General features: G+C 45.7%; 1 protein-coding gene across 21 annotated transcripts in view; it reads left to right on the top strand.

Moving 5' to 3' along the window:
* Nucleotides 1-21,179, top strand: part of TMEM150C (transmembrane protein 150C) — a 60,497-nt gene extending 39,318 nt beyond the window's left edge. For 6 of the 21 annotated variants that reach the window (XR_014501867.1, XR_014501868.1, XR_014501869.1 and 3 more), the window contains 8 exons: nucleotides 5,232-5,313; nucleotides 5,904-5,957; nucleotides 7,830-7,862; nucleotides 8,002-8,069; nucleotides 10,263-10,390; nucleotides 16,080-16,257; nucleotides 19,142-20,176; nucleotides 20,454-21,179. Coding sequence is in view for 15 of the 21 variants with exons in the window: in XM_083398741.1 (XP_083254867.1) it covers nucleotides 743-840; nucleotides 5,232-5,313; nucleotides 5,904-5,957; nucleotides 7,830-7,862; nucleotides 9,804-9,861; nucleotides 10,263-10,390; nucleotides 16,080-16,257; nucleotides 19,142-19,350 (840 nt within the window). In the remaining 6 variants the exon portion in view is untranslated. Of the gene's footprint in view, nucleotides 1-421; nucleotides 841-910; nucleotides 1,057-1,904; nucleotides 1,985-5,231; nucleotides 5,314-5,903; nucleotides 5,958-7,829; nucleotides 7,863-8,001; nucleotides 8,070-9,803; nucleotides 9,862-10,262; nucleotides 10,391-16,079; nucleotides 16,258-19,141; nucleotides 20,177-20,453 lie in introns of those variants that run through there. The other 15 variants (XM_083398750.1, XM_083398740.1, XM_083398747.1 and 12 more) reach the window with 7 other exon arrangements.
* The last annotated feature ends 1,995 nt before the right edge of the window (nucleotides 21,180-23,174 follow it).

Below are 23,174 nucleotides of genomic sequence, written 5' to 3'. Positions count from 1 at the left end.
CGCAAGCAAGGAGCCACCACAGAAAAGGCCCTACCCTCTGGACCTCTTGAGGATGAGGCACACAAAGAAGGGCCTCAAATAATGATCTCAGGGTCTGGGTTGGTTTATATGGGGAAAGGTAGTCTTTGACATATTGCTGTCCTGAGCTGTTTTAAGGCCTTATAGATCAAAACCAGCACTTTGAACTGGGCCTGGAAACTAACAGGCGGCCACTGCAGTTGGGCCAGGGTCGGTGTAATATGCTCAAAAACCACCTTGCCCTCCGTGGGCAACCTGGCCGCTTGTGAGACCTGTGGCAATTTCTTGCGATTAGACCTCAACTGCGTTGCCAAGGCAACATGGGACTAGGCCGCAGGAGAGATGCTTTTCAGTGGCAACTAACATGGCCAGAGAATTGCATCGCAACCAGGCGCCGTAGTCTGAAAGCTGCCTTCTGGGCCCGTAGGAAGCTCCAAGTCAACGCTTCCTTGACTGAAATTGTGCGCGCGCATGCACACCTTGCCATGTTGCAGGCATCTTTGTGGCCTACTGATTTGAGAGCTGAAACGCCCTCCTCAGTTTTCCCTCTTTCGCCACTCACCCATGCGCACCCTTCTCTTTGCCTCAGTGCTCTGGGAGACGGGCCTGAGGGGGCCCAAGCCATTAACTGAAGTTGGCCCCCGCATAGCCCAGAAAAAAGAACTGGTGGGGCGCCATTTTTAGCCTTTTGCGCGCCCCACCCCACCCTGAACGCACAGAGCGCATGGCAGAGAGCGAAGGAGAGAGAGAGGCGCCTTCGAGGCTCCAATCGGGTAGACGGCAGGGCCAAAGCCTTGCATGTGAGCTCGCCCCACAACAAAGGTTGAGGTTGCATGATGGTCTACCCCCCCCCCCGGTGTAGGTGGTTTCCCCCGGTGACTGCGCAGTCGCCGCTCTCCCAGGGGATCTGTAGGGACTTCGTGCATTGCAACGCAAAACGTGGGTTGAAGAGTGTCATAAGCCCCTCAAAGCGGGTGAAGATGGAGGAAAATGAACAGCCCTGCTTTATAACATGCAAAAGTTAAAATACTGAAGCAGGTTAAAATGTCCTCCGCTTTCTAAATGTCTGGGTAGGAATGTTTTTAACAGGCGCCGCGAAGAGTATGAGCTTGATCTCAATAAGCAGGGAGTTCCTAAGTGCAGCTGCTGCGACACTAAACGACTTTGTTGTTGTTGTTGTTGTTTAGTCGTTTAGTCGTGTCCGGCTCTTCGTGACCCCATGGACCAGAGCACACCAGGCACTCCTGTCTTCCACTGCCTCCCTCAGTTTGGTCAAACTCATGCTGGTAGCTTCGAGAACACTGTCCGACCATCTCGTCCTCTGTCGTCCCCTTCTCCTTGTGTCCTCAATCTTTCCCAACATCAGGGTCTTTTCTAGGGAGTCTTCTCTTCTCATGAGGTGGCCAAAGTCTTGGAGCCTCAGCTTCAGGATCTGTCCTTCCAGTGAGCACTCAGGGCTGATTTCCTTAAGAATGGAGAGGTTTGATTGTCTTGCAGTCCATGGGACTCTCAAGAGTCTCCTCCAGCACCATAATTCAAAAGCATCAATTCTTCGGCGATTAGGCTTCTTTATGGTCCAGCTCTCACTTCCATACATTGCTACTGGGAAAACAACTTAAGTTCTAACAAATGTGGGACGGTTGTTACGTATGTGTGCCAATCCCCCCCCCCTCGAAGTAATTTGGAGTGGGCGTGTGTGAGATAAGGCAATCTCGTCATAGCTGTCAACGTTTTCCTTTTTTTAAGGGAAATTCCCTTATTCTGAATAGGATTCCTTGCAAGAAAAGGGAAAAGTTGACAGCTAATTATCTCATAGGTTTGGAGTAAGTCATCTCCCTTTTTTTAAAAAAATGCCTGTGGCAGCCATTTTGTGCTGCTACCCACCACACTCTTATCAATATATGAGTACCAACGCTTCATTTTTTTTTGCCTGCGAAACACACAAAAAGCAAAATAACTACTGGCTGTAAGAAACAAAATTCCAGAATGTCGCAATAGATTGCAGTGTGGGAGGTGTGTCCCCCCCCCCCCCGGCTTCATCCCAAAGCGCTGCTGTTGCTGCTGTGACATTTTAAAGGATTTGTAGGAAGGAGCGACAATGGAGGGATGTGGTGGACCTGTGATCTGCCCCATGTTGCTCCCATCATCAGCATGGGATGAAGCCACAGAAGAGCTTCTGGGCTGCGTCTAGAACTGAAACGGTGCCATCAGATTTTCATTTTTTTAAAAAAATGTGACCGTTTGGGGAAGACCCCACTTTTCATTCGCAGGATGAAATAGGTAATATATTTTTTTTTGCTTGCAAATGTTTGGTTCCTTCTAGCATGGTTTGCAGAAGGAAGCCAAGTTTTGCTAAGCATGGTTTGTCTGCCAGAAAGGAAGGCAAGTTTCATGGTCATTTGTTTACGCCGAACGTTGAACAACCGCAGATGTGGGGGGAACTCGTTGAAAAAGGCCCATGAGCAGAAGGGGCAGAGGAAGTGAATCTAACAGGGAAGGCAATTTTTTTGTTTTGGTACTAATGAACTCTGTGCCTTTATGCAGTCTGGCCATGTCTACTGGCAAAGTGCTCTTCTTTTGACCCTCTTCAATGCGAATAACATTTATTTAAGTTGCCCCTTAGAGGGCAGAATTTTTTGAGAATTATTGAACACAGAACAAAAGGGTATGACGTTGCATTTCTGCCTTCTGGGAGGTACTTATGGGCATTACCACATTTAATCTCCCAGAGTTCAGGAATAGTTTGCATTCAAGATCTTGGAATATTTACTCCTAGGTGTGTGTGTGTGTGTGTGTGTGAAGCACAGGCTTGCACAATATCAAGTCTTCATGCATCCGGGCCTTGGGATGCAACAACCTTATATGTGTGCCAGGGAAGTAGCTGTGTCTTTCTTACCTCTACACAAAGGTGAATTTCGACTTCTTGAAGCTGTCAGTGAGCTGGTTTGCAAAAGCTCACAAGAGTTTTGCTTCTTTTGGTTACAGCTCATGGTTAGTGGAAAGAGAGCTTCGCCACAAATCCCAGTTTAGATGGCATTCTAAGCTAAACTTTGATTTAGCTCAGCACATCACATCAGTTCAAGTAACTGGGAAGGAACAAACTCGCTGTGAGCATCTATACGGGTGTCTGCATGTTCATGCATTCTTGCTAAGCCAAGATTTTGTGTGTCTTGTGAACCAGGCCAATATGTAGCAGGCAGCAAGCACTGGGTTTTGCATTTGTAAACTTGGCCTCAGTTTTCTGAAATCTTAATATCTAACTCCAGTGCTTTTTGTCTGGGGGTACGCAAGGGTTCGAATACCCCTAAACATTTTGTGAATCTTTGTAATTTGTCCATTTACTGTATTCCCCCCCCCCCCAATTTGAACGATAAAATTGTGGTTTTCTTGAGTCAATTTTTTTTTTAGAGTACGGTAAATATTTTTTAGAGTACTGTAAACATTTTTTTTTAAAAGAAAAAAAGCACTGTCTCACTCCCTCTTTATTTGTGCTTCTGGGAAGAAAATGAACAACAGTAGTACAGTGGTGCCCCACAAGACGAATGCCTCGCAAGACGGAAAACCCGCTAGACGAAAGGGTTTTCCGTTTTGGAGGTGCTTCACAAAACGAATTTCCTATGGGCTTGCTTCGCAAGACGAAAATGTCTTGCGAGTTCCTGCGATTTTTTCCCGCTCCCCACCCCCTTTTTCTAAGGCACTAAGCTGCTAATAGCCTTTTAGCAGCTAATCCGCTAATCCCTTAAGCCTTTAATAGCCGCTAAACCGCTAATAGCGCTAATCCGCTAATCTGCTAATAGGGTTGCTTCGCAAGACGAAAAAACCGTTAGACGAAGAGACTCGCGGAACGGATTCTTTTCGTCTTCCGAGGCACCACTGTATCTTGCGTGAAACGATGCTATGAATATTAGTCAGGATATAGTGGAGGAATGTTTGAAACCAATTAAGAAGTTGATGAGTATTTGGGGAGGGGGGGGGGGTTTGAATGTGCTGAAAATGGTCACAATGGAAAGAATAGAAAGTGGCGCATATCCCAAAGCAGCAAGCTTGGAAGAGGTGGCTAAATTGCTGCAGGCTTCAGGGATGGCACTTAGCGCTTGCTGCATGATACTGAAGTAAAATCCATCCTAGGCAGAGATTTCTTTGCAAGGAAGCTAGAAGCGTAGAGAAATTGACTTTTGTCCCTGCTGACATGTCTCCTGGTACTCGAGTGACAGATTCCATTAACTTTATTAATGAATTCATTGGCTTCGAGGATTGGGGTAGAGGGATCTGGAGGAAAGCGGTTTTGCAGGATGACTTGCGTCTTGCTTATTCGACACCAAGCGTGAAAATCGCACTGAGAACTCAAAACTCTGTGCTCATCATAAAGCACGCCAATCAACAAAATTAAGGTGCATATAGAAAATGTAGCAATAAACAGCCTCGGTTAGCGTGTTCTCTCATTATTATTTTTGCAGAATATTGACATTTCTGGCAGGGAACTGTGTGGGAACAGAAGGAAATAATAGATGATGACTAAGAGGAAGGGAATGCAACTAGAGACTGAAAAATGTGATTAGATGCAGATCAGGCCAAAAAAACCCCAAACCTTTCTGCTTATTATGCAAATTTGCAATCAATTGCAATTTGTGTGAAATGTGCATTGAGTGCTGTACATGAGTTTAATTAGTGCATCTTCCAAGGAACCATAACCTGAGGTCATAAGGCCCGCCTCTCAGGATTTCATGAGCCTCGTATACAATTTGGCTAGGAAGAAGGGGGGGGGGGAATGTGGGTGCGCCCCCCAGCAATTCAGTTCACTCTTTACTCTGCTCATGTGCTTCTCATGTGACATCTCACCAGACATTTTGGGAGGCTATGGGAAGACTGGAAAGAGTTGTTCCTGTTTTAAGGATGGGTGGCAGAAAAGCAATTGTCCATCTTCCTCTTTACCTAGGTAGAATAACAATTAGCCTTTTGAACACTGTGAAGTTATGGTGGCACCCGAAGGTGCGACAATAGCTGTGTCCAGGCATAAAACAGACTAAGCTCCATGTAGCTCCTGGGAGGAAAGGCAGGTTTAAAATGGGATTAATAGTAATTTGCAAGTTGGGCGAAGAATGTCACCATTTTGAGTATATAGAGAGCATTGTATATCTTCTCGTTGAGGTAAGAAAAGGCCACAAGTTCTCACGTTTGCCATGTTTCATTTCTGTTCTCTTTGTTCCTGTCAGGCATGGATGGGAAGAAATGCAGCGTATGGATGTTCTTACCTCTTGTGTTGACACTGTTTACCTCAGCAGGACTGTGGATTGTGTAAGTGACCTTTGTGGATCTTTTATGGTTTCTGGGTGGAATAATTTTCTTTGGAGCGACATTAGTCAAGGGGTCTTGGCATGCTTCAGGATGAACAGTTATTTCCTGGAAAAACATTGTTCTGCCATTCTGCTGAACAACTTGCCTTCTTCCAGGAATCACCCCTGACATCCCACCCCTCATTTAGGTAAAGGTAAAGTGACCCCTGACCATTAGGTCCAGTCATGGCCGACTCTGGGGTTGCGGCGCTCATCTCGCTTTACTGGCCGAGGGAGCCAGCGTTCAGCTTCCGGTCATATGGCCAGCATGACTAAGCCGCTTCTGGCGAACCAGAGCAGCGCACGGAAACGCCGTTTACCTTCCCACCAGAGCGGTACCTATTTATCTTGTTGCACTTTGATGTGCTTTCGAACTGCTAGATTGGCAGGAGCAGGGACCGAGCAACGGGAGCTCACCCTGTTGCGGGGATTCGAACCGCCAGCCTTCTGATCGGCAAGCCCTAGGCTCTGTGGTTTAACCCACAGCGCTACCCGCATCCCTTTTACCCCTCATTTAGAATTGTCTAAATGTCTTCCTTCCTTTTTTGGCAGGTATTTTATAGCAGTAGAAGACAACAACATTATTCCACTAAATGTGCTGGACAGGTAATATATAAATATATATTAAATCTTACTTTCTAATGACACAGTCCATTATGCTTCACAGTATCAAATCATCAGGGTGAGTTTCAGCACATGAACTCAAAGCAGTGTTGGGAGCCCTATTCTGCTGACCCCTACAGAGAAGCAGGATTAGTTTCCCTGGAATGCAGCATATAATCCTTTTAGCTGACTTTACACAGTGATGCTCTGGGCTAATAGCCTAGGGCAGTGATGGCCAAACTTGGCCCTCCAGCTGTTTTGGGACTACAACTCCCATCATCCCTAGCTAACAGGACCAGTTGTCAGGGATGATGGGAATTGTAGTCCCAAAACAGTTGGAGGGCCAAGTTTGGCCATCACTGGTCTCTAGGGTGTTATCCACCAAACAGCAATGTAAATAGAAGCAATGGAAGAAATGAGTGGAAACAGTGCAGAGTTCCTTATGAATTGAAAGTTACTCTGCTTGATTTTGCAGTCTGCTAATAGCACCTTCCTTTTCTTGCAATCTACTACTAGCACGTTTTCTTTTTTAAAAGCAAGAGTAGGTCAGGCTTGAATGAGCCACCTTTTGCTTTTTTTAAAACCAGAGCTCAGAAGTCCACCAGCTGCAGCCAGTTGCAAAACAGTGGTGCAGACGATGGAGCCAGTCTTGGTTACCTACTGCACCCAATGAACCCTGCATTGGCCTGAATTAGTGCCTCCCATTAAAATGACAGCTAAAGCAGAACAGCAGAAGCCCCTGCCCAGGTGGGGGAAGCAAGAGACAACCTTGCCACATCCCCTTCCTAGGTAGCATGCAGGCGAGGGCCAGCAAGGAAACCCCCATTCCATCCATGACCATGACAGCCTTTCTCACCCTTCCCTGCTGGCTGTCCCTTGTGCTGCTGCTGCCTGCAGCTTTGGTCACAGTTGAGACAACTGTCCAAAGCAGCCTGTTGTCAGGGCCGGCCCAAAACATTTTGGCACCTGAGGCAGATCCGAAAATGGCACCTTTCTCACATTAGGGAAGAAGAGGTGAGGGAAGATCTACATCAAGAACAAGGGGGAACAGAAAGATTGGCATTAGGTTCTGCTGCCCCTGTGGATTCTGCCACCTGAGGCAGTAGCCTCACCTTGCCTCATGGATTGGTCAGCCCTGCCTGGCGTTGCCCAGTAGCAACGAAGGCATCAAATGGAGGACCACTAGCATTGCTTCTACTGTTTGTCACAAGCTCTGCAGATTGGACTGACCCAACACCACCGGTTCCCTTTTAAATTTGGCAAATGGTTTGGTGTTGCACACACATATACACACCCATTAGGTAGAGGGAGTCTGTCACTGCAGGCAGGTCTAATTTAGGGATCAGGAACCAGCAGCCCTCCCAATGTGGTTGGGCTATATAAAGGGGTCGGCAAACTTTTTCAGCAGGGGGCTGGTCCACTGTCCCTCAGACCTTGTGGGGGCGCCAGACAATATTTTGGGGGAGGAAATGAACTAATTCCTATGCCCCACAAATAACCCAGAGATGCATTTTAAATAAAAACACATATTCTACTCATGTAAAAACACCAGGCAGGCCCCACAAATAACCCAGAGATGCGTTTTGAATAAATGGACACATTCTACTCATGTAAAAACACACAGATTCCCTGACTGTCTGTGGGCCGGATTTAGAAGGCGATTGGGCTGGATCTGGCCCCCGTGCCTTAGTTTGCCTACCCATGGGCTATAACTTCCATCATCCCTGACCAATGGCCAAGCTGGCTGGTGATGGTGGGATTGGAGTCCAACCATTGGAGAGCCACACAGGTTCTCCATTCCTGTTCAGTAACATTCAGTAACCAGCCCTGCAATTCTGACTTGTGTATGATTCATTTCTTTTTTTCATCCCTTAGGAAGGAAGGTCCCCAAAAGCCTCCTTATATAAGGTAATGAAGTCACTTTCCACCCTTTATGTCTTTCCCCCCAAATAAGGCCCATTTTTAAACCAGTGGACGATTTTACTGATTTATGCATCTCTGTTGCAGGCTTAGTTGAATTACAATGATGTGCATTATATTTTTGAAGTATTGCAGGTGACGCCCCTCCTGCAAGCTGTGTGTTTAGCCAAGTCATGAACATGGCAGCATTTCTAGGTAGGCGTTGCATGGAGAATTTCTGGCTTCTTCTTTTATTTTTTTGTCTCTTCTAATTTGTGTTAGCAAATCACCAGGTTCAGCTCAGTAAATGTTGTCAAGGCGAGGCCCAGTAATCTGCAGCTATTCTGGCTTAGTTCTCACTGAGCGGGGTGTTTGGGCTGGACAACCTGAGACTGAAGGTAATGTGGGGGACTCCTCCTTCATAAAAAGAATTGAAATCTTTCAACGCAGAAGATTAGAATGTCAGGGAGAAGGCTAGACTAAGTCCCTTCTTCCTGACATGCTGGATTTCTGCATGCAGGGTTTCTTTAATGGAGGAGCAACCAATCATAGGAAATCCTACCTAATCTCAAGTTATTTAGCTCAGATGCAGGTTTTAGGCTTGACATCAGCATCTAACATCTTTGGACATGGCCCACCAGCTCTGACACCTACCTGGGTTTGGGGTTTACTTAGCAGCAGAGCTGGCTGCCATTTTAAATTTCCCACAGTGCCCTGGAGCGACACTACACTGTGCTGTTAATTAAAATTTCAGGCAGTTTGCAGCACTGCTCTCTGCCACTGTCAATAAACCTTCTGGGAAGGGCAGTGTGCCTATTGTAGGAATGATCATGTTCTTGGGGGCCAACCCAACATCACTTAGCCAAGTCCCCTCAAAGCTGCTCCAACATATTTACTGCCTCTGAGAACTAGACCTGTAAAACAGGGGTGGCTAACCCATGGCTCGCAGGCAAGATCCAGACCCGCAAGAGGTTTTGTGGCTCTTGAGACCCCCCCCCCTGTAAGTTTGTCATTTTTAATTTGTAGTGCTATGATGCCAAATGATTTTTTTTTTGGTAGCGTTAAAGCCCCTCCAAAAATTTCCATTTATTTTTAAAACATTTTTACAGACTGCTCCAATAGGTTCTCAGATGCGATACTGCAATGCCGAAAGATTTTTTGTGGCCTCCCAAGGCCACTTAAAATTTGTTCATTTTTAAAAAGTCTGTGGTTGTTTTTTTTTTAAAAAAGGACAATTTTTGCAGGTTTCCTTCTGCAATTCTATGATGCCAAATATTTTTGTGATCCACCCATAAGACCCACCAAAATTTGTAACAACAACAACAACATAACAGCGACAGCATTTGTTTTCCCATACTTCTTTTCCACTTTGGCCTTTGCTCACATGTAGCCCTCAGACATGTAGCCCTCAGAGGCCCGCAGCCCAAAAAAGTTATCCACCCCTACTATAAAATAACATATGCAAAGGTTGTGTAAAATATCCACATAGTGAAACATTATAGTCACCGTATATTTTTGCTTGTTTGTTTTTAATCATCTCATTTTTCAGGCAATATTTGTTTTTATTTGCATGACACTTGGTATCAGTTTCTACTGCTTTAAATCCTGCATGTGTGTGAGCACAATAATTTGATTATGCATATAATAAAGGTGATAATGGACCATTTGTTATATAACGTTCACAACCCTTCTTTTAATTGATGGTCAGTATTTCTGTGCTAGGGTTAGGAACTGAGCCGTAGTAGCCCTATAGCAGGCTTATAAATCTGTGCTCACCTGGTTACCTGGGATGTGTAAGAATGGCCTGTAGGCCATTGGTTATGCCAGTTAGGGCTGATGGGAGCTGTGGCCCAAAATATCTAGAAGGCTGCACATTGGCTACCTCCAGTCTACATATATACAAGGAAGACTCTTCTGACAAAAGTTTATGGTATGCTGTTTCAAATATAGGGTGACCAGATCCAAAGGAGTGCAGGGCACCTATGTGTAGAAGAAGGGAGTTTGGCAGGTATGTAAACTGGAGCTACCAAAATTCCTTTTCCTACACCACTCTTAAAAGTACCAAAGGCCTGGCTGCCTTTGCTTCTGGGTCATCCTTTGTAGGCAAGATTCAAGCACAGTGGAGGATGGTTAATGGGAGAGAGGTTTCCAGGGTCCTTTCAGGTCTGAATTGTTCCGGGTGGCGTTGCTTTTGACTGACCAAGAAATAACTTAGGAGGGAGGCTCTTGCAAGTCCGCTGCCCCAGAATTAAAAGAGGGCGGATCCTTTTGCACTTCTCAAGTTCCATAGCCAGGCTGTGTGTGGGTGCATTTGTAAACCTGTCTGGCAGACCTGTTTGGACCTAGAATTATATTGACGTTTGGAGTTATAATTGCGCATGAGTGTCACGTTCTCGTTCCTCATTTCAGCGCTTGTCGTGGCTGTCCTTCGCTTTATTCAGCTAAAACCAAAAGTTTTGAATCCCTGGCTCAATGTGAGCGGCCTGGTGGCGTTGTGCTTGGCCTCCTTCGGAATGACTTTGCTGGGCAATTTCCAGGTATTGTGTGTGTTCTCTCTCTCTCTCTCTCATCTTCCCCAATAACTGACTCCCTAAGCCACACCCCTCACAAGCACCTCTTTGCACCTTCCGTGAGCGTACTTGCCTGGATGAAGGATAGAAAAAGGTGTGAGCGTACAAACTAGCCTGTGCTACAAAGGTATCCTTTATATCCATTGCTCTGCTGCTTTTATCTGTCTCCTCCCGCCACTGACATTTGGCCTCCAGAAGGGCACCCAGAAGGAAATGTGGCCCTCGATTGAAAAATCTTCCCTACCTCTTGTCTGTCCCGAATGGGAGTGACTCTCCAAGTCCCACGTTGAGGTCTTTCCCATCACCTGCCATTTTCAACTAGACAAGCCAGGGGTCGAACCTGGTATATTCTGCATGCAAAAGATGCGCTCTGCCCCAGAGATCTTGCCTGGCATATAAGGGCATCTTTTTAATGTTTCTAGACCACTGTTCTGTTGTCACATTCCAAATGGAATCGAAACACATGCAATCGCATGTTGCAGTTGATATGTACGAGCAAAAAACAAAACAAAACAGAGGCCAACCAGAGAATATTGAGAAGCAAAGCAGCTTATAAGCTTGATCTTTATTGATCTGTTGCTACAGGGTGCTCCCCTCACCCGCAGGAAAGGAGGAGGAAGCCAGAACAATGGCGCGCAAGGCCTTATATGGACTTTTGAAATTGCCACCCTGTAGACCATCCCCAGAAACATCATACATACATCACAGAAGGGGTGTAACCTAAGACCACCCCTCAGATACATCATACCTACATCACAGAAAAGGCGGTCTAAAACAGAAATTTGAATGTTATTTTCTCCTGTCGTTGTTTATCTCCTGTCTGGCAGGTTACTGGATTGGATTGCCTGGGGAGCCTGGCCAGTCTTTTGTAATGATAAATACTTAGTTCCTGGGCCAGGTCGCAGGCTTACACCCTATTCAAACACAGACATACCCTCAAGACAGGATTTGTGAAGGAAAAGACAATGGGGAGGCTTTTCCATTTGACCTTGCAGAGAAAACACCTGGTCAGCCTGGGAGTCAAAATGGCTCCATGGCTGCTTTCCTGTGCAGCTTCAGACATGTGGCCTATGTACGTGTTTGCTTGGTACATTTATGAACCTTTATTATATACATAAGACCTTAATTTATTTATTTCAACATACTACATCCCCATAATCCCTGGCTGTGCTGGCTGGCGCTGATGGGAGTTAAGATTCTAACAACATCATGGAAACCTGCCAGTTCCCCATCTATACAGAATACTTCGGCCGAATTCAGTTATTTGTTTCGGCCACAAGCCATTGGGAAGTTTACAAATGTGGTGATTCAAATAGTTTACAAATTAGAACGTATGTCAGGTCTGCAACAGAATCCAAAATATGAAACTTTGTTAAGTTCACATGGGCCACTCTGGGCGGCTGCCAATAGAATATACAAGAACACAACAGAACACCGCATGTTAAACGCTTCCAGATACAGGACTGCCTTCAGATTTAATCTGTCCCCCATCAGATAATCTTCCCTTTCACACTATGTGACCACAAGGCTCATTGCTGCTTTTTCTTGTGACACCACAAACGATGGTCTGTTTGTTTGTTAATGATTAAACAGTGAAACAGCCATGTTTTGTCCGTGTGTCTGAATTAAGGCATTGTCTCATTAGTTTCTAGTTCAATAGTCTGTTAATAATAATCTACAGTAAATGTCTAGAACAGAGTTATTCTATTATGATAGGGAAAGGAGTATTTGTGCTGGAAGAACCTCTGAACCACAAACCCTACTGACCTCATACTGACCAGGATGGAGGGTGGGGAGGAGAAAGTTGCAGAGGAAATTAGTATGCCAGCTATAGGGCTGGAATATTTTCCCCTCCTTTTTCTCTCTCTGACTGTGTGTCAGAGGAACAAGCATTCTGGGTTCAGTGGCTCCGAAAACCTCCCCTCTTCTGCCCCATCACACCCCTTGAACACCCCTTATTGCCATTATGGCTGTTGGAGCACTGATAACAGAGCAGCAAGGGTGGCAGAAGTTTCCATGTCACATTAAAGACAGGTAAAGGACAGGACTCCTTCACCGCTTGCAGACCTACTTTTCTGTGGGTGAAGGGAGAGATCTCCTGTATCCCATTGCTTCTGGGGTGTGTTCTCAGGGATTATAGCACTGTGCCCTAAACAATGGTAATGTCCCTTCTTCTGTGGCTTCCTTCTCTTTTACCATACTCTTAAATGACTCCTCTTCCCCACCTGGCAAAATCTCTCTCTCTCATTCATATATATATATTACATTTCACTGGTTTTACAATCATTTTTACATTTCAAAACTTGACTTCTTTCCCCCACTTTCCTTAAATTTATTTTTAACATATTCTGCATATACAAATTTGTTCATTTATTCCTCTCCTTTAAATATATTACTCTTACGAAACTGCAGGTTTATTACAATAATCCTGCCAATGTTTTTATCTGTTTAGAATTTATCCATGAGTATTCCATAAACCATTTCCATTCTTTTGTAAAAAGTTTGTTATCTCGATTTCTTATTCTTCCGGTAAGTTCCACCATTTCTGCATATTTCATAAGTTTTTGAATCTATTCTTCCTTTGCTGGGACTTCTTCTTTCTGTTTTTGGGCAAGTAGCATTCTTGCCGCTATAGTCGCATACATGAATAAGTTTCTATACATTTTAGGTAGTTCTGTCCCTATAATTCCCAAGATTTTACCCCTGACAAATCCTCAGGGCACCTTTGCCCATCGTGTGCTGCTCTTCTTCAGCACCCTAAAGAAGAGTGGATTGCATGTGCTTTCAGCATGCAGGGCAGAGCGGATCACTCCCTGCTTTAAAAGGATCTCCTGCCTAGCTTCATCTAGCCGCCAGATGGCACTTTCTGTAAGTTCAGTATTTCCAAACAGCTGCTTCTCTTTCAGGCTGTCTCCATCCTCCTTTTAAGTTTCATGTTTCTCAACTCCCTCCCTGTCTCGTATAGAAACGTAGAATTGTAGATCTGAAAGGCGCATGGTCACCTAACCTTCAGCCCTTCTCATAGAGGGAGGCCCTTCATCCTGATACCCCAGCACCCCTGAAATGATGGCATGCTGAAAGTAAGAGAGAATCCTGTCTTTTGTATGCCTAGCAAGATCATCAGCCATCAAGCACACCGCATTACAAGCCGCCTTTGAAACGCCAGCAGATTTTTGCATGCTCCGCAGCTTGATGGCAGAAGGGCAAGACCTATCAAGCCCACACAGCTAGTGGCTCAGTTCCCATGGATTCTGTCCAAGGTGCCTGCAGGTCATGGAATAAATGTAAGCCGTGTTTTCGTGGGCCAAAATCTGATGCCCGCAGAAGCCCGGCTTAGGTGTTGCTTAGTGTCAGGGCCCAGGCTGCTCCAGGCAGATGAGATGATTTATTTGGCAGATGTGAGGTAGGGAATGATACATCCATAAAAGGAAACGGCACATTTATAAGAGAACAGGGCATTTGTGCTGAGGCGTGCAGGATTTACTAGCACTTGCGTAAGAGCCCGCCATTCCTATAAATCCCAAACCCACCTAACTGTCATAAAGAAAGTACATTTCATGTAGAAGTTTTCTTCTGAGTGGATTAATAGCATCAGGAGGCCCGTAGGTCATGTTAAGCTTGCCACTCCCTGCAACCTGTTAATGGTGCCAACCAGGACTGGGATACGGGAGAGGATGTGGAACAGCACATCCTCTGTTCCCCAAAGAATCCTGGGTGCTGTTCAGGGTGCCGAGAATTGTAGCTCTGTGAGGAGTGGACTATAGTTCACAGGATTCTTTAGGAGGGTGTTGAAACTACAGTTACCAGATTTTTTCCAATGAATCCGAGGACACTTTATTTATTTATTTTGAAGCTGAGTAGCAACAGGGAGTCAGTAGTGGGGATGGTGAGGCAAAAGACCCTGGGCCCAAGCACATATGCATATTGTATAAAGGTGCAAAGCCCTTCTTTCGCACCCTGTGAAACATAAATGCTCTGTTTTTTAAAAACTGGGCCACGGCGCGCCACCGTCTGTGACTCCCGTGCCTCCCCTGATCTCCTTCCCCCTTCCCCCTTTGTTTTGACTGATCAGGGGAGGCTTAGAAGTCGTGGGGTTTCCCAGTTTTTTAAAAAACTATGTGCATTTATGTTTCACAGGGTGTGAAATAAGGGCTTTGCACCTTGCCTGGCAGAGAAACTGCGCACTTTGCGCCCCTCCTGGACAAACGGCGACCTGTCTGCGACTCCCGAGCCTCCAAGATCTGTCAAAACAAAAGGAGAAGGGGGCAGGAGATCTGTACCGCCGGATGTCCCTGGTTCCCCCTCGGCAGCGGCGGCAGCAGCAGCAGCAAGCAGCTCTTGAAGCCAGCCAGAGCCAACTGTGCTACCAGGCTGGCTCCGGGCTGCTGAGGCTGCTGTTGCCACGTTTCCTGGGGACAGATTTGCAAATCTGGGGACTGTCCCTGGAAACTGGGGACACCCTGTACCCCTACTTTAAACGTCTTAGTTGTCTCTTCTGATCAGAAAGGGCAGAAATGTTTCCTCTTCTTCTCCAGCTCTTCCATCCTTCTTTACTCCAGGCACGTCTCAGGTGGTCAAACGCAAAAGACGACAGGGCTCCCGAACTTTTAATAGCTGTACAGAAGAGAGAAGCTTGGCAGGTGTAACTTGCATGATAAGGTACCCCTGCTGAAAACCCCTCTTCTGCACAAATATTAAATGTGCAGGAGCTCCTTTTGCACCTGCCCACCTTAGGTGTGCCTCTGAGCCATCAGCCTTGAAGGATTGAGGGGAAAGTAAAGTCATCCACACATCAAGGTATTCTCTCACGCATGTTGAGTTCAGCAGTGGCAGTATGACCAGGTTTGCTCTGGGTCCTTAGCAGAACCATGTAAAGCAGAATCATAGAATCATAGAGTTGGAAGAGACCACAAGGGCCATCGAGTCCAACCCCCTGCCAAGCAGGAAACACCATCAGAGCACTCCTGACATATGGTTGTCAAGCCTCTGCTTAAAGACCTCCAAAGAAGGAGACTCCATCACACTCCTTGGCAGCAAATTCCACTGTCGAACAGCTCTTACTGTCAGGAAGTTCTTCCTAATGTTTAGGTGGAATCTTCTTTCTTGTAGTTTGGATCCATTGCTCCGTGTCCGCTTCTCTGGAGCAGCAGAAAACAACCTTTCTCCCTCCACTATGTGACATCCTTTTATATATTTGAACATGGCTATCATATCACCCCTTAACCTCCTCTTCTCCAGGCTAAACATGCCCAGCTCCCTTAGCCGTTCTTCATAAGGCATCGTTTCCAGGCCTTTGACCATTTTGGTTGCCCTCCTCTGGACACGTTCCAGTTTTTCAGTGTCCTTCTTGAACTGTGGTGCCCAGAACTGGACACAGTACTCCAGGTGAGGTCTGACCAGAGCAGAATACAGTGGCACTATTACTTCCCTTGATCTAGATGCTATACTCCTATTGATGCAGCCCATAATTGCATTGGCTTTTTTAGCTGCCGCGTCACACTGTTGGCTCATTTCAAGTTTGTGGTCAACCAAGACTCCTAGATCCTTTTCACATGTACTGCTCTCAAGCCAGGTTTCTCTCATCTGGTGGTCTGAGGGCAAGAGCCTTTTCTGTCAATCAAATCAAGGAAGGCCACCAGTTCTGTTGTCTTTGCAGCTTTCGAACGATGAAGAAATCCATAATGTGGGCACATCCCTGACCTTTGGTTTCGGTACCCTGGCCTGCTGGATTCAGTCTGCCCTAACGCTCAAAATAAACCTGAAGAATGAAGGAAGGAAAGCTGGGATCCCACGAGTCGTCTTGTCGGCAGCGATAACCCTCTGCGTCGTCCTTTGTATCCTTTAATTCTGCACATGTTCTCCAGGTGCCAACTTCTCATCTCAAAGGCGGAAAGTTCAGAATCTGATAAATTAGAGTTTCCAGGCAATGAACTGTTTGCGTGAGGCTGTAGTTTGCCATTGCAATGCATATCAGCAAATGTACCGTGAAATCAAGTCTTAACACTAATCCCCAGAACTTGTTCAAATTATGCATTTCTGAAACTATAAATTCCGCTAAAATTTTAATTTTAATGCAGGCGGTTTTTGTGTGCCAAGCATGTAAGCTTGGATTTTCAATGCAGTCCTGTGCCTTAAGTTGTGATCCTGTACCGACGTACCTGAAAGCAAGCCCTACTAAATACAATGGGGCTTACTTCTGGGCAGAAATGCATATAATTCTGCTCCTAGAGTGAAATCATATACACCCTTAACTGGGAGTAAGTTCAGTTTATTTCTGAGTATGTATGAGATTGTACTGAGCAAGTCCCAAATTAGTGACCTGATGAAAAATGTGTTTTGACCAAGGGAAGATGCATAATATGAATACTCTGTGACCCTTTAGTAACTGCTCTGTTTTAAGAACATAACCTAAGAGTGTAAGAAGGCGGCTGCTGGATCAGATCAAAGGCTTATTGAGCCCAGTGTCTCTCTCTTACAGATGCTTAAGGGAAGGCCGCAATTTCTTCAACTATACCAAGCCTACAGAAGCCTGATACTAATGGCTTGAAAGAACAGAGATACAATTCCCCTTAAGCAGTGGTGACATTAGCAACATATGAACCGACAGCTTATAGACTTAATTTTCTTTGGATAAATTCAATGGTATTTGGAATGAGTGTACACAGAATATATTGGGGTACTGACAAATATATGTGCATTAGGCTAATAAGAATATACAAATCTGTATATGAATGTATGGTAAAGTATCAGTATTTTTTTCCTCTGTTACATTCTCACTCACTTTTTACTTTCTCTCTTTTTTTCTAAATGCAGTTCTCATATATATATATATATATATATATATATATATATATATAACACTAAAGTGGTACCTCGGGTTACAGACGCTTCAGGTTACATACGCTTCAGGTTACAGACTCGACTAACCCAGAAACAGTACCTCGGGTTAAGAACTTTGCTTCAGGATGAGAACAGAAATCGCGCAGCGGCAGCGCGGCAGCAGCTGGAGGCCCCATTAGCTAAAGTGGTACCTCAGGTTAACAACAGTTTCAGGTTAAGAACGGACCTCCAGAACGAATTAAGTTCTTAACCCGAGGTACCACTGTACCAACCTACATAACTTGTGATGCATTGAGCCAAATTCATCCCACTGGACAGCTATTGTAGTTTACCAAATCGGGGTAAAAGAGTTTGTGCTGTCAGTGAAGGGCGGTGGGGAAAGCATGAGCATGGCTTACATGGCTCTGCCCTTGAACTCTGTACACTGATTTGGGTCTTGTGGACAGAGGTTCCACAGACCTGCTTTCTTTACAAGACCTGATCCAGGCATGGGACTGTGGGACAGTGAGTATAGTCCTGCTTCTCTCTCCCACGTCTTGAGTGAGATTTCATTTGTATATATATATATATTTGTGCGCACAAGGCTACCATTTCCAGTACAGCTATTAGCAGGAATGACTTTGAATGAAAATTGTGTAGATTCTTTTGGTGCATGGCACAGAGATCTTGAACAGAATTTTGGAGGTGCAAAACCAGAGATTGGTGTTAAATGGGTGCGGTTTTTATGAACGTGCCCTCACCGTCACATGCAAAATTAGCTTTCCTTTCTCATCTTTTATCTCCTTGTTTTGCATACACACAACATTGGAAACTTGCCAGCCTTATTATCCCCTTTGCATGCTTTTCTTCCTGCTAATGCAGTTCTCAGAAGACAGAGGTAAGGTTCTAATAAAACAACAGCAGCAAGTTGAGTCTGGTAAAAAAGACAACCCACGTCATCTGAAATGTCCTTACATAAGCCTTGCGAAAGTATGATGAACTCTTGATGGATCAGTGTGCTGGTGTAATAAAGTGGGTGTCTGCAAAGTGGGGGGGATCTGTTTTAATACCAAATGGGGTGCATAGGAAGGGGAGAAAAACTTGGCCCTCTCCCCTACTTGGCTTCTTTCAGCTGCAAATTCCCCATGAATACCAAAACCCAAATGGGTTATGAAAAGGCCCAACCCTCCCATCGCATCTTGTGAAGAATAAATGATGCAAAATAAGAGACGATAATAATAATAATAATAATAATAATAATAATAATAATAATAATAATAAATTTATACCCCACCCATCTGGGCGGCTTCCCCAGCCACTCTGGGCGGCTTCCAAGCAAATATTAAAATACAGCAATACATCAAACATTAAAAGTCTCCCTAAACAGGGCTGCCTTCAGATGTCTTCTAAAAGTTTGGTAGTTGTTGTTCTCTTTGACATCTGGTGGGAGGGCGATCCAAGTTCAAGTTAAACAACTTACAGAATTCTACTTTTTTGGTGCAGAATTTGGGTTGCCGGGGTGCGAAATGTTTTATTTTTTAGCACAGCGTTGACACAGCCCTGCATGTAAGACAGCCTCATCCACATTCTCTTGAGAGCCAGTGTGGTGTAGTGGTTAAGAGCGATAGACTCATAATCTGGTGAACCGGGTTCGTGTCTCCGCTCCTCCACATGCAGCTGCTGGGTGACCTTGGGCCAGTCACACTTCTTTGAAGTCTCTCAGCCCCACTCACCTCACAGAGTGTTTGTTGTGGGGGAGGAAGGGAAAGGAGAATGTTAGCTGCTTTGAGACTCCTTCGGGTAGTGATAAAGCGGGATATCAGATCCAAACTCCTCTTCTTCTTCTCTTCTTCCTGCGCTCGAGCGCCTCCTGCGCATTTTTCCTTGACGCCTCTCCAGATTTCATCTTGATGTCCCAGAAGTTCCACATGCACGCTGCGCGGATACAGTGGGGAATGGTGATGTGCTTCCTCTGCTACTTTGGCTCCTTTGCTGTGGAGTTCAGACACTACCGCTTCGAGATCATCTGCTCCGAGTACCAGGAGAACTTCCTCAGCTTTTCCGAAAGCCTCTCTGAAGCGTCCGAATACCAAACAGATCAGGTGTAACCCAGGCCAATCTCTCTTTCCTTTTGTCGTGGCGTTAGGTTCCCGTAGACACATGGTTGAACCCCTGGTCCTATTCCCCCCCCCTTTTCTTTTTTTAATACTTGTTCATTTTCCACGCCTACAAGTTGCCAAAAAGTATTCCCCCCACAAAAAAAAATCCACAGAACTAGGCATTTTAAGAGACACGGAACTGCCATCGCCCTCTGTGCCTCTTTTCACCACTTCCTCATGATGTATTTTGCAACGCAGTGTGTGATGCAATGTAATACCAGCATCCCCCCAGGCACCTGTTGGCCGGCAGAAGTGGGTGAAGACGCAGCCACAGCCTATTCTGCGTCATGTTGTGGGTTTTGCAAGGAAGAGGCAGCAAAGGGATGTGGCGGCAGCTTTAGGAGGTCTAGTCCCACCCTAAGGGGACCTAGGAAAGGTGGGAGGCAGGGGTTTTCTAAATTCCTTGGTGCGGCTGCAATACAGTTCAGAACAAGATTGGCGCCTTTGCTGCTAAGGGCTTGGCTGTGCATCACCTTCCCGTACTCCCCCCCCCCCCTTAAATGCAAATTTTGAACCGCAGGAAGGGCTCCCAGAAAAGGTAGCTGCCTCCCCTCACTCTCATCCCTAGTGCGCCAGGGAATTTGCTCCCAGTCTGTGCCAGTCCCTGCGATCTAGGGAGTTCCTTCATTTCTGGATTTGTTGCTCTCCTGGGAAACATGAAAGCTGCAGCTTCAAGTGCAGGGATCCCCAACCTGCGGCCCTCCAGATATTTTGGCCTACAACTCCCATGATCCCTAGCTAGCAGGACCAGCGGTCAGGGATGGTGGGAATTGTAGTCCAAAACCTGCGGCCCTCCAGATATATTGGCCTACAACTCCCATGATCCCTAGCTAGCAGGACCAGCGGTCAGGGATGGTGGGAATTGTAGTCCAAAACCTGCGGCCCTCCAGATATTTTGGCCTACAACTCCCATGATCCCTAGCTAGCAGGACCAGCAGTCAGGGATGGTCGGAATTGTAGTCCAAAACCTGCGGCCCTCCAGATATTTTGGCCTACAACTCCCATGATCCCTAGCTAGCAGGACCAGCGGTCAGGGATGGTCGGAATTGTAGTCCAAAACATCTGGAGGGCCGAAGGTTGGGGGTGCCTGTTCCAATGTCTTGTCTACCTCCATTCCTTGCTTCCACCTTCCCCACGCCCCCTACCCAGCCAATTGCAGCTAGCAGGTCTCTGAGGATGCCACACAGAGGAGGGGGCATGGATCTGGTGCGTGCATGCGTGGAAGGAAGACGAAGAGCCACAGCTACGTAGGTCTCCTGCTTCTGATTCAGATTTAACAGGTTAACCCCAAGCTGCAGCCTGCTATCACGTTTCCTCCCTCCTTATTGCGTGGCACGAGTTTTTAAAAGCGGAAGGGACTTGCTGGAAGGGGGAAAGCTGGCAATCCTCAAAGCAGCCTAGTCTACTAACAAAAGCATCAGGGGAGAAGGGGAGAGCGGAACCTCTCATTCTTCTCCTGAAACTCAGGGGTTAGGATCGCCACCTTTCCCCCCAAACGTTAGGGTTTTTGCGGTTTCCAGAACCATGCTGAAATACTGCAGGTGACAATTTGCTGGCTAGGAGGAGGATGAATGAAGTTCACCCACGGACCACCTACATTTTTAAATAAACGCAGCCAACATTCCTTAGTTCTTTTCTCCTGCTGCTGATGGGCATGGGGTTTGGTTCAGGGCTTCCAAGTTAAATGATTGGAAATGAATGCGTGGTCAAAACGTGGGAGAGTATCCCATGATTGCATTGGGCCAAAGTCTGCTGTTGAACATGGACTATTTTGCTTTTTTTAAAACAAAAAATCCACTTCACTATGTAAAGTACACAAACGTCTCAATAGGTAGAAAGGTAGGTTTGGGGGAGGGGCTGTAAGAGGTGAAACCAACACAAATGAGTTTTATACACCGCATACAGCAACTGAGATGCACACAAATACACATAGCTAAAATAGGCTTCTGTTCAAATGTGTTTTACTGTAAATATTATGTGATGTTGTTTTTTTTAAAAAAAGAAAATGTTTTACGTTGTATCATTTTATATTTTGAAATTTTATCGTTTGTGAAAGGTTTTTCATTTTTGTTTTTCCTGATATGCAACCACTCGAGCTGAAATTCCAAGCTTTTTTTGGTGATATATTGTACATTTCTTAAAAGAATTTCTTATGGCACATTTCAGTACAGCTGAGCAATGACTTAATTCCTGTACACTAAAACATGACCACTAAATAAATTTCTTTTATGGAGAGCGTTGAGTATTTATTACACATGTACGCACACTCAAGAGAGTGTTGGATGAAGCAAGAAAGCAGGTTCTGCATGGAGCATGGAGATGCTAATTTTTTTTTACTTCAGGTGAGGAACTTTTTCAGACCAAAGACTGCGTTTTTTTCTGAGATACCACCTAGGGACCAAATGCCATTGGCGGGCAAGGCCAAAGGCAAAACCATAGAGGGATTATAATAGATTGATGTGATTGGACCTAGGACCCACATACCTATGGGACCGCCTCTCCTGGTATGCCCCGCAGAGGACCTTAAGGTCCACAAATAACAACACTTTTGAGGTCCCGAGCCTCAAGGAGGTTAGATTGGTTTCAACTAGGGCCAGGGCCTTTTCAGTACTGGCCCCGACTTGGTGGAATGCTCTGTCACAAGAGACTAGGGCCCTGCAGGGCCTGCAAGACAGAGCTGTTCCGCCAGGCCTTTGGTTTGGACTCGGTCTGACCCTTATGTTTCCCTCTCCTTATGGTCTTGATTTATTGGCTATTTTAAAATGAGGCTGCATTTTAAATTGCATTTTAAGCTGTATTTTAAATTGGTCCCCCCTTTTTTCCTCCTATTATGTTTTTACTGTGATTTTATTGGTGTTAACCGCCCTGAGCCCGGCTCTGGTCGGGGAGGGCAGGGTATAAATATTATTAATTGCTGTTGTTGTTTCCATTCATGTGGCATATAGGCAGCTTCAAGGATGAGCAGTAAATGTGCCACCCACGTTCACGATACTTGACATTGTGGAAGAGAACTATCCCCTGCTCAAAAGAGCTTAAAAGTCTAACATTTAAGAACAAAAGAGTCCTGACCAAAGACCTACTTAATCCAGCATTCATCTTACTCATGTTCTACACAAGCTCTGTGACTAGCAGTCAGTGGTAGCCTGTCTAATCCACTTCTGGCGCCATCCAAGTTTATGGTCACCATTATGTCTTGTGGTAGCGAGTTCCATAGTCTTAACAATGCACCGTGTGAAGAATTGATTCTATTGGGCGAAGAGACTTCGAAGGAGAGGGACATAATTGCACAAGTATCTACTTTCTAAAGCCATCATCCTAAACGTACTTCAGTGGAAAGAAATCCTCTTGACACGGGGTCACAAGCCCCTCTCTAGCCTTCATCCAAACACGCTTGAGGAGGGCGAAAGGCTGAACCGAGAGCCCAGGAAAAGTGGGGTGGCGGTAGCAAAGGAGGAAGGCGACCTAGAGAGTGTTCTGGGGGCCAAACTGAAAGGTCTGGAGGGCCACATTTGGCCTCTGGAGCTGAGGTTTCCTACCCCTGTTGTACATCTAGGCAAGAGAGAGACATTATGAGAGTTTAATAATAATAATTGTACTCCACCTATCTGGGTTGCGCCAGCCACATTCACACTCAGCAAAAATTCTTAGGAGGGTATGAGGGGTGTGGCCTGGAGGGCCTTGTTGGGCCCTGCATCTCTTCACCTGTCTTGAATTTATTAGCCCTGACAAAATCTCCACATCAAAAAATGAAATGTGTCTCGTCTCTTGCCCAA

This window comes from Podarcis tiliguerta (assembly GCF_965153285.1).
Source record: "Podarcis tiliguerta genome assembly, chromosome: 9".
NCBI classification, from domain to species: domain Eukaryota; kingdom Metazoa; phylum Chordata; class Lepidosauria; order Squamata; family Lacertidae; genus Podarcis; species Podarcis tiliguerta.
The sequence above is the reverse complement of the archived record's forward strand: the minus strand, read 5'-3'. Positions and strand labels throughout refer to the sequence as shown.